The 20,100-nt window shown below is 38.8% G+C and overlaps 1 protein-coding gene and 1 long non-coding RNA gene across 7 annotated transcripts in view; both read right to left on the bottom strand.

Moving 5' to 3' along the window:
• Positions 1 to 20,100, bottom strand: part of MAPK14 (mitogen-activated protein kinase 14) — a 74,776-nt gene that overhangs the window by 15,176 nt on the left and 39,500 nt on the right. For all 6 annotated transcript variants that reach the window (XR_009262935.1, XR_009262936.1, XM_058733715.1 and 3 more), the window contains exons 4-8: positions 13,805 to 13,916; positions 13,049 to 13,078; positions 12,672 to 12,719; positions 11,418 to 11,532; positions 10,774 to 10,845 (exon numbers count right to left, since the gene is read on the bottom strand). Coding sequence is in view for 4 of the 6 variants with exons in the window: in XM_058733715.1 (XP_058589698.1) it covers positions 10,774 to 10,845; positions 11,418 to 11,532; positions 12,672 to 12,719; positions 13,049 to 13,078; positions 13,805 to 13,916 (377 nt within the window). In the remaining 2 variants the exon portion in view is untranslated. The remainder of the gene's footprint in view (positions 1 to 10,773; positions 10,846 to 11,417; positions 11,533 to 12,671; positions 12,720 to 13,048; positions 13,079 to 13,804; positions 13,917 to 20,100) is intronic.
• LOC131514111 (uncharacterized) lies at positions 1,948 to 10,767 on the bottom strand. The gene is made up of 2 exons (XR_009262940.1): positions 9,670 to 10,767; positions 1,948 to 9,430 (listed from the first exon to the last, which is right to left on the bottom strand). It is a non-coding gene; the product is annotated as an uncharacterized LOC131514111 (long non-coding RNA).

Genomic DNA, 20,100 nt, shown 5'->3' with positions numbered 1-20,100 from the left:
CATATATGAAAACCAACTAGACCACTTCAACTCTTAAACAGGTAGTTTTACAATATATGCGTCAAAATTAATCTCGGGAAATAAAACTGTTGAGATTGGTACTCTTGTTTAAGAGACTTCTGACTACTGAAATGAGAGTCAAGTTTTACACTCCCTTCAGGGAAGCCAGAAGACTCTGGGCTGAGTTTCTTAACCGCCCTACCCTCACCTCATCATACCTGAAGAGTGTGGCACTCCCACTAGTCACAGAGGCTCACGACAGCGATGAGCTGGGGGCCCCGTGTCTCTGCCAGTATAAAACAATCACACGTCTGAAGAATAAAGCCTGAATTCCTAGCCCCTCATGGCCCTCCCTGACTTGGATCAAGCTTCTTTTCTGACTGCCTCAGACGGTTTGCTTCAACGCACACCAAATATTCTAGGCAATTCTAAGCTTCCACCTTCTTATTTATGCAAGTCATATGCAGGAATATCCTCCGTTCTCCCCTCCTATCAAGTCTTTTCTTATTTATTCTACAAAGTCCTACTCAAACAAGAACTGTGCTGTGAAGTCTTCCTGGATATCTTAAGTTCGAATTACTTTACTTCTTCTCAATAACTTATTTGTACCTCTATTATAGCATTTTTATCACTCTGTCTTATTTTATAATGAGAGAGTAGACATTTGTTCTGGTAACTCCTATAACTCACTTTCCACTGAGTATGATCACTCTGGTTTGGGGGACAGGTACTATCTTATCCCCAGCACCTTCCACAGTGTAGTTTGATAAATATTGGTTGGCTTAAAAAGACTAGTTGTAATATGCTTTCTAACTCAGCTCCAGCCCTCTGCCTTGCCCTAAAAAACCTATAATGACCATACTCGATGGAAAGTCTAAATACAAAAAGTAGTCCAGAAAAGTTCCTTCACTTAATATCAGGCCTAACAAAGCCCTCAAACCTTCCAACTGAAGTGTCTACACCATAAAGAGTATGCAAGTATAATGCCATGAGTGTGTAAGGGCTATGGGCAAAGAGAGTTGCTACAGCATGATAGCCAATACTTGGGAGATTAGTAAGCACACAATGCAAAACAAGAATCTGCTTAGTAGCTAAAAGCACTTGTAAGAGGGAAGTCAAAGCATGCAGACCTCAGAAGAAATCACCATAGGTTCTCCAAGAGCTGGCAAATCCATTGAAATACAGGTCAGTCTTCCAATAGTACCAGCTACTGTAAGGCCACTACAATTTGTCCAGGCAGTTAAGGCCAGAAGGTGCTTCAAGCAGCTACATAAGCAGAGCAAAGCAAAATTTATCACATAATGACAATTAGTTATCTCCACAACAAGCCATCCTTCATAATCGGTTTAACCCTCTTTTCGCCCCCTAGATAGAAGAAATTTTTCCTGTTAGGTAAACATGTGTTTCAGTTATAATGATCAAATTGTCAAAATTCAAATCATAGATGTCTTGGTCCTTTCTAAAACAACCACTGAGGCCCAAGATTACTCTTTAGGTTCTCTGTAACAAAAGTAATAGGTAGAATGAATAGATGAGGAAATCAACCTAAGGTTAATGGGGTAATCAGAAGGAAAATAAAAAAACCAATAGTCTATTCACCTCTAAGTGTTCTAGACAAAGCCAGAACATTAATGTCTGGAGGGTGGAAAACCTTCCTATGACAGACAGGATGGACTAGAAGAAGACTTAGGCCTACTTTCTTCTCTTCTTGGTTGTCAAAATAGTCATTTTCACTGTCACGCACACTAAAATTCTTAAGGTACTTTAGGTTTGTGGACACACGTGAAAATTCCAATCTTTTCTGGGAAAATATAATGTCAAGTTGGAGAAGAAAAGGCAAATAATGTAGTAAAATTTTTTTTCTTCTTCAGCATTTATTAGGACCTTGCTTTCAGTGTCTAAAATGAAACTTTTTTTTTTTTTTTTTAAAGAGAGAGAGAGAGAGAGAGAGATTGAGAGAGAGCACGTGAGTTGGGGAGAAGGGAGAGGACGAGAGAGATAGAATCTTAACCAGGTTCCATGCTCAGCACAGAGCCGACACAGGGGCTCGATCCCACAACGCTGGGATCATGATCTGAGCCAAAATCAAGAGTCAGATGCTCAACCAACTAAGCTACCCAGGCACCCCATGAAACTGCTTTAAAATGAGAGAGAATAGGGGCACCTGGCTGGCTCAGTCAGTGGAGCATGCCACCCTTGATCTCGGGCTTGTGAGTTTCAGCCCCATGCTGGGGGTAGAGATTATTTATTATTTTTTAATTAAAAAAATAGTAAAATGAGAGAATATTTGAAACTAGTGACTGCAAGTGAGGGGTAGACGTGACAGCAAGGGGTACATCAGAAATTTTTTACTGGCGTGTTTTAGCCCATAATCTGGGAGCTGTGAACACAGGTGTTCATTATGTTATTCTTTGTTTTTTTTATATTTCATAAAATGTTTGAAAAAAAAATCAAAAGAAAATAAAGTAGAATTAAGGAGCAAATTTAATACACTAAGGAAATTCATATGGAGTAAGGCAGCAGCTAATGGCAAGTAGATTATAACTCAACAGCCCCATTAGCCTCTGGTTAATATCTTAAAGGTACCCCTTCTATTAAGATGAAAGAAGGAGGGGCACCTGGGTGGCTCAGTCAGTTAAGCATTCGACTTCAACTCAGGTCATGATCTCACGGTTTGTGGGTTCGAGCCCTGCACCAGGCTCTGTGCTGACAGTGTGGAGCCTGGAGCCTGCTTCAGATTCTGTGTCTCCCTCTCTCTCTGCCCCTCCCCTGCTTACACTCTGTTTCTCTCTCTCAAAAATAAAAACACATTAAAAAATTTTTTTTAATGAAAGAAGGAAAAAAAGTTTTACACATGAAGGAAATTCGTTTGATTACTTAGGAAAGGAAAATGACAGCAAACAAACACTGTGGTCTCCAGAAAAGGAAACAGTATTTGATGTGTAACAGGGCTCTGAAACTCATTTTCTCTCTTCCTTACGCTATAGACTATTAAGTATTGGTAATACCATTTTCTAACTGGCCACTCTTCTCAAAACCAATGGCATTTGAAATAGGCTAGCAGTATGCCTGAAGGGACATTCTGTATCCTCACTATCTTCTAATGTGAAGTTCACCAGCTGTGTCCACCTGATATACCTAGTTGACTGGATTTCTAAGGCAAGGCTTCATTCTTTAAAAAAATAATCCTGTTTTTGAGCTAGATGGAAAAAGTGTTCTACAAAGTCATAAATGAGAATAGCTCCAAACCTAACAATATATAGTTTTAAGACAAAAATTAGTATTTCTTACACCTTTAGGGGAACTCCAAGGATTATTAACAACCAGTACTAAAAGCATCTCTCAAGGAGGAGACTCATCACAAAAAATGAGAAAAAGGTAGAATACGAAGAAGACTTATAGAGATCTAAAACTGCGTTGTCCAATGCAATACCAGTAATCACATGAGATTAACTAAATTTCAATGTAATCTAAATAAAATCTAATAAGATTTGAAATTCAGATTTAAGACTCATAAAACTATGAATCCAAAGGAACTTCTCTGAAGAGATACTTCCTTGACATGATAAAGAGCATTTATGAAAAATACACGGTTAAAATCATAGTCACCGGAGAAAGGCTGAAAAACTTCCCTCTAAGATAAGAACAAAACAAGGATGCTCACTTCACCACTGCTATTCAACATTATACTGGAAGTCCTAGCCAGAGCAACTGGAAAGGAAGAATTAAAACCATCTCTATTTGCAGATGATAGGATCCTATAGATAGAAAAACCAAAGAATCCGCAAGAAACCTACTAGAGCTAATGAACAAATTGAGTAAAGACGCAGTGCACAAAGTCAACAAGAATCAGTTTTGTTTCTTCACACCAATAATAAACAACCTGAAAAAGAAATTAAGAAAGCAATTCCATTTCCAATAGCATCTAAAAGAATAAAATACCTAGGAATAAATTTAGCCATGAAGGTGAAAGATTTGTCCAATGAAAATGATAAATCGTTGCTGAAAGACATTAAGAACTGAAAAATGGAAAGACATCTCGTGTTCATGGATAGGAAGACTTAATATTGTTAAGATGTCAATATTATCCAAAGTGATCTAAAAATTCAATGCAATTGCTATCAAAATTCCAACAGCCTTTCAGGGTACCTAGGTGGCTCAGTTAAGCATCCAGCTCTGTTTTTTTATGTTTTACTTATTTTTGAGAGAGAGAGACAGACAGACAGACAGACAGACAGGGAGTGAGCAGGGGAGGGGCAGAAAGAGGGAGACACAGAATCTGAAGCAGGCTCTAGGATCTGAGCTCCAAGCACACAGATATTCCTCCACAGAAGATATACAAATGGCCAATAAACACAGGAAAAGATGTTCAACATTACTGGTCATTAGGCAAATACAAATTAAAATCACAACGAGATCATGACTTTAAGCCGAAGTCAGATGCTTAACTGATGCTACCCAGGCGCCTCATCCGACCTTGATTTTGGCTCAGGTCATATCACAGTTTGTAGGACTGATGGAGCCTGGTGCCTGGCTCTGTGCTGACAGCCTGGAGCCTGCTTGGGATTCTCTCTCTCCCTCTCTCGGTCCCTCCCCTGCTTGTGCATGTGCACACACTTTCTCTCAAAATAAATACATAAACATTAAAAATACATATTAAAAAAAATTCCAACAGCCTTTCCTGCAGAAATGGAAAAGCCCATCTTCAAATTCATATAGGATTACAAAAGAGCCTGAAAAGCCAAAAAAACAAAAAACAAACAAAAACCCCCAGCCATTTAACAGTGAGAACAAAGTTGAAGGACTCCTACTTCCTGAATTCAAAACTTACTATTAAGCTATAGGAACCAAAACAGTGTGGTACTGTTATATAAGCATAGATATACAGACAAATGGATTAGAATTAGCCTTGGACAGAAATGCCAAGCCTATTCAGTGGGGAAAGGATAGTCTCTTCAACAAATGGTTCTGGGACAACTGGGTTTCCATATGCAAAAGAACAAGTTGGACCTCAAACCTGACATCATATACAAAAATGTACTCAAAATGGATCAAAGACCTAGGTATGAGAGAGAAACACATACAACTCTTAGTAGAAAACACAGTAAATCTTCAAACCTTGAATTTGGTAATACATTCTTAGATATAACATGAGCAACATAAGGAAAAAATAGATGAATTGGAACGTCATCAGAATCAAAACTTCAGTGCATCAAAGGACATTATCAAGAGGGGCGCCTCGGTGGCTCCAGTTTGTTGAGCGTCTGACTTTGGCTCAGGTCATGATCTCACAGCTTGTGGGTTCGAGCCCTGCATTGGGCTCTGTGCTGACAGCTCAGAGCCTGGAGCCTACTTCGGATTCTGTGTCTCCCTCTCTCCCTGCTCTGCCTCCCCCGCTCATGCTCTGTCTCTCTCTGTTTCTCAAAAATAAACATTAAAAAAAATTTTTTTTTAAAAAAGGACCTTATCAAGAAAGTGAACACACTACCCACAGAATGGGAGAAAATACTTGCAAATCACATATCTAATAAAGGTTTAATATCCAGAATATACAAAGAACTAAAAACTCAACAACAAAAAGACAACCCAATTAAAAGATGGGTGAAGAACTTGAACAGACATTCCTCCATAGGAGATATACAAATGGCCAATAAACACAGGAAAAGATGCTCAACATTATGAGTCATTAGGGAAATACAAATTAAAACCACAAAGAGATACCACTTCATACCTATGAGGATGGCTATAATTTAAAAAAAAAGAAGAGGGCGCCTGGGTGGCTCAGTCGGTTAAACGTCCGACTTCAGCTCAGGTCATGATCTCACAGTCCGTGAGTTCGAGCCCCGCGTTGGGCTCTGTGCTGACACCTCAGAGCCTGGAGCCTGCTTTGGATTCTGTGTCTCCCTCTCTCTCTGCCCCTCCCCTGCTCATGCTCTGTCTCTCCCTGTCTCAAAAATAAATAAAAACATTAAAAAAAATTTTTTTTTAAAAAAAGAAGAAAAGAATAAGTGTTGGTGAAGACACGGAGAAAAGCTCCTACATCACTGGTGGGCATGTAAAATGGTACAGCTGCTGTGGAAAACAGTTTGATAGCTCGTCAAAAAAGTAAACGTAGAATTACCACAGGACCCAACAATTCCACTCCTAGATATGTATACCCAAAAGAACTGAAAGCAGGGCCTCAAACAGAGAGCTATATGCCAATGTTCATTGCAGCACTATTCACAATTGCCAGAGGTGGAAATAACCCAAGTGTCAACGAAAAGGTGAGTGCATACACACACAGGGGAATACACAGAAAACGGAACGGAGTCCTGATAACATGCTGCAACACAGAAGAACCTTGAAAACATTATGGCTAAGGGAAATAATCAAGGAAAAGAACAAATATTGTGTGATTCCACTTATATGAAATATCTAGAATAAGCCAATTGAGGAAGTTGAAGAGAGGAAACCAGAGGCTGTGGGAAGGAAGAATGGGGGTTATTGTTCAATGGGTACAGTTTCCGTTGGGGTGATGAAGATGTTTTGGAAATAGGATAGTGGTGATGGCTGCACAACTTTGTAAGTATAGTTAGTGCCAGTGGACTGTGTATTTAAAAATGGTTAAGATGGTAAATTTTATGTTATGCGTTTTTTACCACAATAAGAAAAAGGCAAAATGGCAAATTTTATGTTAATACCTTTTACCACAAAAATATTTTTAATTCAGTTTCTGAGTTTCACTAGCCACACTGTAAGTGCTCAATAGCCACATGTCACTGGTGGCTACCAACCAGTGCACAGCCCAAACAGAAAACATTCACAACACCACAGACAATTCTATTAGATAGTTCTTATCTAGAAGCTAAAACCACCAGTTTTTTTTTAACTTTTTGATGTTTATTTTTTTTGAGACAGAGAGAGAGAGAGAGAGAGAGAGATAGTGTGAGCGGGGGAGGGGCAGAGAGAGAGGGAGACACAGAATCCGAAGCAGGCTCCAGGCTCTGAGCTGCCAGCACAGAGCCCGACACGGGGCTCAAACTCGCAAACCGCAAGATCATGACCTGAGCCAAGTCGGCCGCTTAACGGACTGAGCCACCTACGCACCCCTAAAACCACCAGTTCTAGATGAGAATAATATGATTAATACGTGAGGAAAACAGGGAGAAAACTGCACTCAACAGAAGAGCAGTTCTAGAGGCTGCCTCAGCATTCAGTTGCATTTAAAAATCATAAATAAGCAGTGGCTGCACATCTTGCCGGGCAAAGAAAGAATGTGTGGGGCCAGCACATCCTCCAAAGGAAAAAGAAAAAGAAAAATTTTAAGAAAAAGAAAAAGAAAAAAGAAAAGAAAAAGAAAAATTTGGGGAATAGGTAACAAATAAAATAACATAAAGAAACTGTGACCTGAGTCATAAGTAACAGTTTTGGATCTATCTTCTCTGGGTCTTGGTTTCCTCACATGTATAAAAAACAGGGAGTTCAATTAGGTATTTTCTAATATCCTTCCAGGCCCCCAAGTGGATAAGTCTAAATTATTAACTTTCTCATCTCATCGGTACCTTTAAAAAAAAAATGAGGGGGCGCCAGGGTGGCTCAGTCGGTTAAGCATCTGACTCTTGATTTTGACTCAGGTCGCGATCTCACAGCTCGTGGGATCGAGCCCTGTGTTGGGCTCTGCGCTGACAGCATGGAGCCTGCTTGGGATTCTCTCTCCCTCTGCCCCTCCCTCTCTCTCTCTCTCTCTCTCTCTCAAAATAAGTAAATAAACTTTAAAAAAAAAATGAGGAAAAACTGCCTAATTTCTTTAGGATCGGCCTGAAAGGTTAAGAGTAAAAATCAACTGGTCTAAACTCTAGTTGTGCTCAGCACCTGCTGCACATTGGCAACAACCGGGGACTTAGAACATACGTCAAAGCCTGGGCTTGGACCCCACACCAACTTTAGTTGAGTCTGTGAGGTGGTGCCCTGGCACTTGGGAGTTTTTAAAAGCTCCCCGAAGTATTCTGGTGAAAATGAGAGTTAAGAACCACTATGCTAGAATGCACATAACTGTACACTTCAGGCAAAAAAAGTCCTAGAAAACATTTTCCTCTCTCCTTGTCTGGCCACCAAATCTACATCCACACAGCTGGCAACTGACAGGATGGGGGTGGTATGTATTGCAAATACAAATCCTCTGAATTTGACTTTTATGATCCAGTAGAATATCTGTCGGAAAAAGAGCCAAGTACAAAAGAAATGGTGTATTACTAAAATAGGAATTTTGAAATGAATTTTCATGTATTAAAAAAAAAGCCCATGGTAAAAAGCCTAAATGCTAGGTTTTCTATCTAAAGCTCACAGAAGGAAAAGAAGTATGCACAAAAAGGGAAGACTTCTGGGGCGCCTGGGTGGCTTGGTCAGTTAAGCGTCCAACACTTGATTTCAGCTCAGATCAGGATCTCACAGTCATAAGATCGAGCCTCACGTCAGGCTCCGCACTGACAGCACGGAGCCTGCTTAGGATTCTCTCTCCCTCTGCTCCTACCCTGCTTGCACACATGTGCACACACTCTGTCTCTGTCTCTAAAATAAGAAAAAATAAAGGGAAGATGTCTTACAGGTTGAAAGTTAGCGTTCTAAAAGAGTCAAGCCATCAGGGAGTAAGTAAGTCTGTGAGATAAAACCATAGGGCACAATTGCTTTCAAACCTTTCTACCAGTAGCCCGCCAAGGGGCTCCATCCTTTACTACTTATCACACAATTTAAATAAAACAAACAACCAAAAACTTTTAATGATTCACAGGCAGACAGTAAAGTGGGAAGGTAAAGGGAAAAAGTGTTTCCCAAAAGTCAGTAATGAAGGTGATGGCTAACATTTCCTGCCAGGCTCTAACTACTTTCCAGATACTGTCTCACCGAATTCTCACAACTGCCTTGTAAAGTACATACTATTAGCCTTTTATGGTTAAGGAAATCGAGAGACAGAGGTTAGAAAACACACAGCGGGGAGTATAAGAGGCAGGATGGAAACCCAGGAAGTCTGATTCCAGAGTATGTGTTCTCAACCAGTACACCCTGCTGTCTCTCTCCACTACTCTGCATGTCAATGCAGGCACGCGTGTCCAAAGCTGACTGCAGGTAAAAGGAGCTACAGATAATAAAGAAGAGGAAGGGGAGGGAGGAATCGAGAAATGCATCAGAGTAGTGTGCTTGGGAAGAGAGACTTTAGTCTGCTGGATGGGGACTCTGAGCTGTGTACCTGAGGAAAAGGGGAATTAAAAATTTCCCTAATTCTCTTAGCTTGGACTATAATGTATATACCACATTTCTAAGATGCAGATATAAGGTGAATGAAACAAACACTAGGTATTTAAACCAAGAATCCGGGACCGAGGAGCAGTAAGGTGAGTTCAGTACAGGGAGACAGAACTCTATCAATGCAGAAATAGTCAGGGAGGGGCGCCTGGGTGGCGCAGTCGGTTAAGCGTCCGACTTCAGCCAGGTCACGATCTCGCAGTCCGTGAGTTCGAGCCCCGCGTCAGGCTCTGGGCTGATGGCTCGGAGCCTGGAGCCTGTTTCCGATTCTGTGTCTCCCTCTCTCTCTGCCCCTCCCCCGTTCATGCTCTGTCTCTCTCTGTCCCAAAAATAAATAAAAAACGTTGAAAAAAAAAAAAATTTTAAAAAAGAAATAGGGAAATACACAACTTTGCCTGAGGGACAGAAGCTTTTCAGTTCATTAGGAAAGCACATTTTTCTTCAGCAGAAGATAGATAGAACATGTGGAGAGACAGCATGAACATTCACAGTCACCACAAAAGTATATCCCAAACTGTAAGCAAGTAAACGGACATTCTGGTATAAATTCAATGAGTTTGCTTAGGTGAGGGTCCGTTAAAACAGCTTTTAGGTCTCTAAGCATGATAGAACACATTCATAGCATGACTGCAGCATTTTTAAAGCCCAGCCAAACCCACTATAGGCTAGTCAGATGAATTTTACAAAAATCTTCAAACCTAATTCTAGACACATATTTTAACATTCTTTCTCACTTGAACATCTTCCCCAAGTGAAAGTAATGGGACTTCTAACAAACCACATTTGGATGATACTACTTCTAAAGCATGAAATGGGCATACAGCAGATGGGAAAGGGCCTAAAATAAAAGGGCCATGGTAAACCATGGGCTAGATGGTAAATCTGGCAGTAAATTAAGGTTTGGCTACAATCTAGATAAAAACAAAATTGTGCTGGAAAAAAAAAAATCGTGCCATCACATGGCAGGATGACCTTATCATGTCTTCCTTTTATTATTTGTTGTTAAACAACAAATATAAAGAGAGTCAGCAGGTACATCATTATAGGGATGAAATATAATCTTTTTAACATGTAAATCAAACATAAAAGCTAAAGACACCCCTGATTTATAAATGGGTATCTTGCTCTCATTAAGTGTTTGTACAAGTAGACTAAACCAGTCATTGAGATCTGGAGTCTCTCAGGAATACGCTCGGGTTGCAGAACTGCTGTGGGAAGATTAATGTAATAAAGAACTCACTGCAAAAGATGACAGGTGAAAGATATAAAGAGTTCCCCAGCTTGTGAGGAATTTTTCCAACTCACAAGTAAAACTGAAGGCACTTTGTTGGCAAGGCAAGACACTTAGCCAGAGGGCAGATCTCATAACGCATGTCTCAACTATATAAGCAAGTAACTGAGAGCTTCTCTAGAGATAGGTAAAAATAATAGACTTCCATGGACACTGGAATACAGATAAGAAACAAGAATCCAAAACTTTTTAAAGGATACGGTCTGTACCAGGAAACAACGTTCTTCCAGTCAACAGCTCGGCCATTATGCATCCCACTGACCAAATATCAACTGGCAAAATTAAAGAGAAAAGGGCATACAATGTCACTGTTATCATACCTGACCACAAATGGAACTATAACTAGAAGTGAAATACTCAAATTAATATTTAAGACATTTGAGGTCCACGATTCATGCTCATCTTTATGGAAGTTAGCTTATTAAGACCTTCACCCCACTAACGGGCTTCATAGGTAGGATATCAAAACATACTTAAGGCAAAGAGAAATAAGCTGTTCACAAAGGGGTAGAGACTCTTATTGGTGGAAATGGTGGATTCTCCCAAGTCATGTTGAGAGGTTACAATTATGAACCCATTGTCTTCAGATAGAAGTACTCACAGAATACGTGGGAAATCTAAATAAATAAAAACTCAACTGCTAAATCATAAAGTTTGAAAGCGGTGTACAACACCACCCCCCTTCTCTATCTGAGCGACTGAAATATTTGCTGTCGACTTTAAAAGGATTACTGATGGAAAAAAAAGATGCTTCCTCCCATTCCCACTACCTCCGCTTCTGAGAATCCCAAATACGCTCAACATGCTGCCCAAGAAGGTGCTAAATAACCAATAAAAGCAATACCTGTCTGGTTGTAATGCATCCAGTTCAGCATGATCTCAGGAGCCCTGTACCACCTAGTGGCCACATAGCCTGTCATTTCATCATCTGTATGTCGAGCCAGTCCAAAATCCAAGATCTAAGGGAGAGAAGAGAAATCAGGCACTGGAACAGTCAGGATCCTAAGTCTCATAAGGCAGGAGGGAAAAAACTCTACTGCCTCAGAACCGGGAAGAACAATACAGCACTTTCATAAACATACTTCCAAGTCTCTGTTTGGAATGCATGATAAACACAGCAATTTAAAAAATGAAATTACAAAAAGCAAAACAAAAATGTTACTCCAAAGCATTTACCCGAGAACAGTGAAAACATACAGCCACACAAGGGCTTGCATATGAATATTCATAGCAGCTTTACACAGCCCCAAACTGGAATCGAAGCAAAGGTCTATCAACAGGTAGATGGATAGACAAATCGTGGCATAGTCACAAAATGGATACTATTCAGCAACAAAAAGGAATGAACTACTGATATAACACAGATCTCAAAAATATTATACGAAGCAAAAATCAGATACACACACACAAATACTGTATGATTCCATTCGTGTGAAATTCCAGAAAAAAATAAATCTGTTCTATGGTGTCAGCAATTAGATCAGTGGTCCAGGATTAGGGGTAGAGGAGCAGGGAGTGGCTCGGAAGGAGCATAAGTCAGCTTCTGGAAGTGAAAAGGTGTTCTTTATTTTAATTGTGTTGGTGGTTAAATGGATACATAAATTTATCAAGGGTGCACTTAAAATGATTCTTCTTATTACATTTAATTACGTTTAAAAGAGTGATTAAAAATGAGAAAAAATATTCCAAAGCTGCTTGCTCTCTATATATTTATATTTATCCCCTATTTGAATTATTTTGAATGAGTGGCTTTTGCCATTCTTATCTTAGGAAACTAATCTAGTAATTATCTCTTCAGGATTGCTTACTTAATATTCAGACTATGATTTTCCTTTATTATAACTAACAAATTAAATTTCTAATGTAACTTTATTTTAGAATGAAAATACGACACCTGATGCCACCTTCAATATCCTTTAAACTAAGACTTATTAAGTCTGTGATTCAAATTTCAAACTCTGATATTTCTAAGGAAAATATGAATTTTCAGACAAAATGTCATGATTTTATAAACCCATTTACTACGTAAGTCTGCCTGGTTAGTCAAACATGTAATTACAAGTGGAAACAAACAATTCCCACCATCTCTTCATTTTACCTTCAGCTCACAGTCTTCATTCACAGCTAGATTACTAGGCTTCAGGTCCTAGGAAGCAAGTCCAGAGAGGACATGATCAACTCTATGATTCATGCTAGGTTTTCTCCCCACAGGTAATGATGAAGATCCAAACATAAAAGTAAGACTTTATTCAGCTATAAGTGATCTCCATCTATAGTCAGTCACTACCTAGTCCTAATTAGCCTTAAATAGTAAAAACCACACACATTTCTTTAATCAGTTTAAACTTAGAGTAAAGTTATAATCAATAGTTCAATGGCTAAAATAAGCTTAGACTAGGATCTTGGCCACATGCCGGTCCTCTCCACTTCAGCGCTCCCTCCCCAAACAATGCAATCAAAATCACAATACATTACCCTGTGAATTATGTCAGCTGAATGTATATACTGTGAAAGAGAAAAAAGTCAGTTAAATCAAAAAGTTATCTCCAACCTCTTATGGCCATATGACATAGTTAAAGTATATTTTCATGAATCAGTAAGAACTACTAGTATTAAAAAGTAGCATTAGAAATGACAACAAGTAATTATCAGTAATCTGAACATTTATCATAACTATGATTTCTATACCATCGACTCTATTCATAGAGTTGAAGTATAAGTGAAACAGCTTTCAACCTATTTTCTGGCTAGTGCTCTGGAGCTCACTAGGGACTCAAAGCTGCTAAATGTCAATGTCAAAGGTGCTTTAATTTTAAAACATTACTTATCTGCCCTTCCCACAAACAAATTAGCATCCTAGAGGAGGTTTTTAAAGTTTCAACATGACTCTGACCAGACATTAGATTAGATCAAGAGATTATGACTACTCTTTAGAAGGAAGAATGAAGAGTCCTGAGCTCTCAGACATACATATTGAAATATCTATTATGGGTGGAATGATATGATGTCTGGACTTGTCTTAAAAGAATCCAGGGCTTGGGGAATACAACAGAAACAAGAATGGCCATATTTTGGTAGCTGTGGTCATTGAGTAAACGCAGGAGTTCATTACAGTATAATTGTACTTGTGATTTTATGTTTGAAATTTTCCATAAGAAAGGGTTGGCTTTTTTTTTTTCTTTCTTCTTCTTCTTTCTCTTAAGCCTTGAGATGGAGAAAGGGAGACTATACCTTGAGACCTCGGAGAATCTGGTAGATAAGGAACTGAACATGGTCATCCGTAAGCTTCTGACATTTCACAATGTTGTTCAGATCTGCTCCCATGAGATGGGTCACCAGATACCTAGAAATTAATGGAGAGTTACACAATAATCCAGAACCCCTGTGAAAGCTCTTAATTTCATAAGACTTCTAGAAGTATTTAAGAAAAGGCAATTAATTTCCTAAAAGGCAATCTACTGAATAGAAGATATCTGCAAATGATATATCTGATAAAGGGTTAGTATCTAAAATATATAAAGCACTGATACAACTGAACACACCAAAAGCAAATAATCCAATTAAAAAATGGGCAGAAGATATGAACAGACATTTCCCCAAAGAAGACATACAGATGGCCAATAGACACAGGAAAAGATGCTCAACATCACTCGTTATCAGGGAAATGAAAATCAAAATCACAATGAGATACCACCTATGACTGTCAGAATGGCTGGAATAAAAAATTCAAGAAACAAGTGTTGGTGAGGATGTAGAGAAAAAGGAACCCTCATGCACTACTGGTAGGAATGCAAACTGGTGCAGCTGCTGTGGAAAACAGTATGGAGGTTCCTCAAAAAATTAAAAATAGAACTATCATATGTCCAGTAATCACACTATTGGGTATTTACCCTCAAAATACAAAAACACTAATTCAAAGGGATACATGCACCCCTCTGTTTATAGCAGCATTATTTACAATAGCCAAGGTATGGAAGCAGCCCAAGTGTCCATCAACTGATGAATACAGATGTGGTATATATATACACAGTATAATATTTCATATACCATATATGGTATATACGTAGTGCAACAACATAGATAGAGCTAGAAAGTATAATGCTAAGCAAAATAAGTCGGTCTAAGAAAGACAAATACCGTATAGTTTCACTCATATGTGGAACTTAAGAAAACAAATGAATAAAGGAAAAAAAGAGAGAGAGAGAGAGAGACAAACCAAGAAACAGACTCTTAACTACAGAGAACAAACTGATGGTTACCAGAGGGGAGGTGGGTAGGGGGGTTGATGAAATAGGTGATAGGGATAAAAGAGTACAGTTATCATGATGCACAAAAGAGAAGAGAAGAGAAGAGAAGAGAAGAGAAGAGAAGAGAAGAGAAGAGAAGAGAGAAGAGAAGAGAAGGGAAGAGAAGGAAGGGAAGGGAAGGCAAGGCAGTAAGTATGACAGTGACAGCTAAAAACTTAGTAACTACATGGGGGGCTCATTACCCCTATTCTAACTTTACCACCTTCCATCTAGTTTTCTAAAAATTTCTATAATCCTTCTTACTAGATGTATCTTTTCTTAGGTTCTCTGAAGAAAGAGACAAGAAAAAAGCAAAGATGAAGATCAGAATGATGTATGTGTCAATATCAGTTTAAAAAAAAATGTTGCATGAGAAATACACAGTGCAACTAAATACATGGCCATGATGAAGTATCTTGATTTTTAAATCTATCATTGTTATTTTCACCTCATTATAAACCAAGTTGTAGGCACTAAAATAGGAACATTTTTAAATTTTCAAATTACAATTCTCCTTTTTCAGGATTCACTGGTAAAAGGATATTGTTCACTGACAATATTCCTGCATTTACTTTAAAGGAAGGAGGAATATTATCTATAAAGCAAAATGGGGCATTCCAGCACCTCTCCACACAGGTGTGGTCCTGGTTATTAACCTTACGTGGTAAGATTAGGGAAACGATTACATTCAAGTCCAACAGGTTCACCACAAATATTCTAGATGCAATGCCTTACCCACTCATTACTGTATTACACAGCTATGGGAACATAAAAACCAGATCAGCAGTAAAAAGGCTGAATTTTTAAAAATCAAGTTAGGTTTTATCTACTGTGTAAGAATCACTACTCGTTCCTGAGGCTGAATAATAATGTATACCAGTTGAGCTATTACAAATGCTTTCATTTAATTTCTATTTTTATATTTTATAAATTTAGAGGAAAAGACACTAGGCCAGTAAATTTAAATCTATTAATCGTTATATAAATATGTGCATGATCTCTCTTCATACACACACACACCCCACCCCACATCACACCACGCCACACATTATATTGTTACTTTCTCTCCTTAAAGAGGAACTGAATTTTTCTCCTGTTTCGTAATTTCCCTTTTGGGCGGATATGGTCAGTTCCCAATTTCACATAGATCAAAAGAACTTAGCCTAGATATAAAAGTAAGACTTTAGCATTTCATATTTTTAAAGGTTGCACAATTACACGTCCTTGAGGAAAGGGCAGACTCTAAATGTAATTTAAAGAGTAAACTGGACTTTTTGAAAGGCTTCATTAAAGGTAGTTCTCTTTTAAGAGATGTTCCAAGCTCAACATAACAACCAAATGTAGTCAGTGCTTGCTCTGTGTCAAGCGCTGTGTATCATGCCTGTGTCTCATGTATTCTTCCTGACAACTCTATAAGGTAAGTCTCATTAGCCTTGCCATTTCACTGATGAGGAAACAGAACAAGGATATGTAACTTGCTCAAGGTTAAAACAGTGATAATACCAAGGGTTGAATCAAAAACCGTTTGCTCTCAGGACCATGGTCTTTTTTTTTTTTTTTTAACTTTTTTTTTAATGTTTATTTTTGAGAGAGAGAGAGAGAGAGAGAGCTAGCATAAGCAGGGGAGGGGCAGAGAGAGAGGGAGACACAGAATCCGAAGCAGGCTCCAGGCTCTGGGCTGTCAGCACAGAGCCCGATGAGGGGCTTAAACCCACAAATCGTAAGATCATGACGTGAGCTGAAGTCAGATGCTTAACGAACTGAGCCACCCAGGCACCCAGGACCATGGTCTTAATCACAGCACATACTGCTTCCAAATTCTTCCATTTGACCTCAAATGTAAGTCAAAAGAATGATCTTCTTTAAAAAAAAAAAAAAAAGTTTTCTAAGTGTCACAATAATCAGGGAAGCAGTATCTCTAGATGATTTCCATAATAATTCTCAATTAAGTAATTTGACAGTAAGTATCAAAGTAAGTAACTTTGATAGATACTTACTATCAAAGTTAATCTTTACTGAAAGAAGAAAGTTGGCAAAAGCCTAGCAATATTCCATCTTAATCACAGTCACTGTATTTTTTTAGCCCCAACTAACACATAATCTGACAAATATGAGAATGTTATCAATAACTGGTTAATATTTTGAAATCAGGACTTCTCCCAGAAGATCAAGCATAATGGTTGCCATATGCATAATATCAATTATGACAAAATGTAAGGCCCAGGTTGAGGAAGAGAGAATCCAATTTCTATTTTATAAGTGTTTTGCAAAGAATTACATTTTATGACTTTGGATAGAACAAGGATTATTCTCTCGATTTTAAAAAATAATTTTAAGGAGAAAAGGTAAACAAAGAGAACATTGTTCTACATGATTCCACTTAGAATCTCCCTTAATTTGTCTTGAAATAAAACCTAAAAATCTTAACTCTCTAATATGCCTGTTCTAGTTCACAAAGATGTTAAGCAGTATTATCAAAACAACCATAGTAATTTCAAATATAACTATTGTGTTTAAATGGTTACCAGTGACTTACGAAATCCTATACAGCCAGGGGTGCCTGGATGGCTCAGTTGGTTAAGTGTCCGACTTCAGCTCAGGCCATGATCTCATGGTTCGTGAGTTCAAGCCCCGCGTCTGAGCTGACAGCTCAGAGCCTGGAGCCTGCTCGAGATTCTGTGTCTCCCTCTCTCTCTGACCCTCCCCTGCTCGCACTCTGTCTCTCTCTCTCAAAAATAAATAAACATTAAGAAAAAAAATTTTTAAGAAATCCTATATAGCCAGAAGACCACTGAGTGCACAGCCTGAGAGACAAAGAGCATGCTTTTAATTAGAATATTCCACCACTGTCCCTATCAGAGACCACATCTATTTTATCAGTAAAATTTCCAGGTAGAGGGTGAGACTGTCAAAACATTAAATTAACGAGTCTATATAGTAATAACTATCATGCATTGCTGCCAGGCTACAATTAAATAAACTAAAAAGCATTCATGGCAGAAATGTCTTGCAGGGAGTAACCTAATCACTGTATGCTGTTTCCACGAATCCCAAAGACTAATTCACAACAACCAATTGTCAAATTCCAGCTCATCGTACACTGAAAGGTTTCAAAAATAAACCTTCCAACAGTGGACAAAAGCAAGCATCATGCAAAGTTACTGAATGTTTATGGAAGAGGTATGAACTTTTAAAACGGTGAACAAGGGAGAAGAAAATGTAGATGAGCACATTTTGAATAAGTCTATTCCAAAAGGAGCATTCATGGATAACCACATTTCTACAGCATTTGTCTCTGGAAAGCAAATATAGTTACATTTTGGTAAAGACATGACTACTATTGTCAGTGTTCATAATACCTCAAATAAATTAACAGAGGTTTGACTTGAGAAAGCCAGAATGCTATCTAGTTGTCATCTCTTCTTTCTCTCTGTTTATTTTTAAGCTAGAAAGGAAAATCAAATGTAGAACAATTATGATGGACTTTTCAAAGAAATTAACTACCACAGATTTGGGGCCCAAGCCTCGTCTGGATTCCAAAATACATGGTTTCCTCAACCCTAATTGGACAAAGAAATAAGTTGAAAGTTTTTTTTTTTTTTTCCATAAAAGGAATATTTGACAAAATTAAAGACATTTATTTAGGGTAAGAGAGATATTTTTCTCAAATAACAAGATGAGTTATAGATACCCTATTTCAAGAATTTATAACTCACCCAGTCACAAAGAATGAGGACCATATAACCATCTCTCTCTTTAAATGAGAACCTACGGCACAAGTGGTATGGAGTGGTAAAAATTATGATAAATCTTAAATTCAAATGACAAGTTCCTTTTGGCTACAGAGTAAGACAGGGATACCACACAGCCTTAGACTGTGCAATCTGTAAAGACACTGATAAAGTGACTACTTCATAGACGAAGATAGACAATATGCTCTTGAACTTACAAGGGACCCCCCCCCCCCCCCCCGCATGTGACAGGGAGAGGAAAGAACATATTTTAGCATCATAAGCAGTTGCCTTTACACCTAAAGAAAGGCTATCAAGATGAACGTTTGAGCAGTTCTCCATAATGGTCTACATTTCAGCTGTGTCCTCAACACCCTCTATCTCCAGCTCAAAAAGCCCCCTGCTTAACAGTGGTTAACCGTATCCAGAAGGCTCTGGAAGAGGTCTGCTGGGCAGCAGGGTTGCTGCTGTTGATAAGAGGCCCCGCGTTGGCCTGGAGACCAGGAGCCGAAATAATGACCAGAAACAAAGATCCACTGGTGTGTCAGCCAAGCAGGATGCTCGACCAGTCAGCTTCCTCCCTCCCTGCTGAACGGTTCTGAGGGCTCCCTATCGCAGCCGCAGGCCACTAGAGCAGACAGAGAATGTAGGCCAGAATGACCAGGCCCAGGATGGCAAAGAACATCAGGATGAAAATACCCAGCATGATGGAGCCCTTGGCCGAGGAGGCCTTTGGATTCTGGGCAAATTGAGCTGTGAGCATAGAGGCTGCAGCCAGTGGAGAGACATGGGTCCCTCTCTTCCCTTTCTAGTGCTCCCATCTTTAAAAATGAATTAAGTAATTAACAGAAACCCATGGGGGAGGGGAAGGAAAAAAAAAGAAAAAAAAGAGGTTAGAGTGGGAGAGAGAGCCAAAGCATAAGAGACTCTTAAAAACTGAGAACAAACTGAGGGTTGATGGGGGGGGGGGGGAGGGGGAAGGGTAGGTGATGGGTATTGAGGAGGGCACCTTTTGGGATGAGCACTGGGTGTTGTATGGAAACTAATTTGACAATAAATTTCATATAATAAAAAATTTTAAAAATGCACTTAAAAAAATGAATTAAGTAAATTGGACTTTATTAGTCTAAAGGCTGAAAAGACAATTTCATGGCCTGATTCAAATCTTGTTCTTCACTTTCCTTGGAAGATGGTCTCCCTTAAATTAAATCAAACATAAAGAGCACAAATCACCATCTCCCAAAGTGATCATAAGTAAAATCTACTGTACCAGCAAAAAGGCAGAACTCTACATTAAGAGGTTTTCAGTACTCTCAACAGTGCCCCATTTTAGAACTTCACTTATTAAGCACTTCTTGGATAACACCCAATTGTCAAGACTCCTCCCCTACCACCTTTCTTTTTAAAGCATGATACAATCAGAAAAAATCTTCATAGAAAAAAAAATCTCTCTTGTATCTATAGATTGGCATGTCTACTACTGTTAGTCCTATTTGATAAAGCAATCATC

This window comes from Neofelis nebulosa, chromosome 6 (genome assembly GCF_028018385.1).
Source record: "Neofelis nebulosa isolate mNeoNeb1 chromosome 6, mNeoNeb1.pri, whole genome shotgun sequence".
Taxonomy (NCBI): domain Eukaryota; kingdom Metazoa; phylum Chordata; class Mammalia; order Carnivora; family Felidae; genus Neofelis; species Neofelis nebulosa.
Note: the sequence above shows the minus strand (reverse complement) of the source record. Positions and strands in the feature narration are given on the sequence as shown.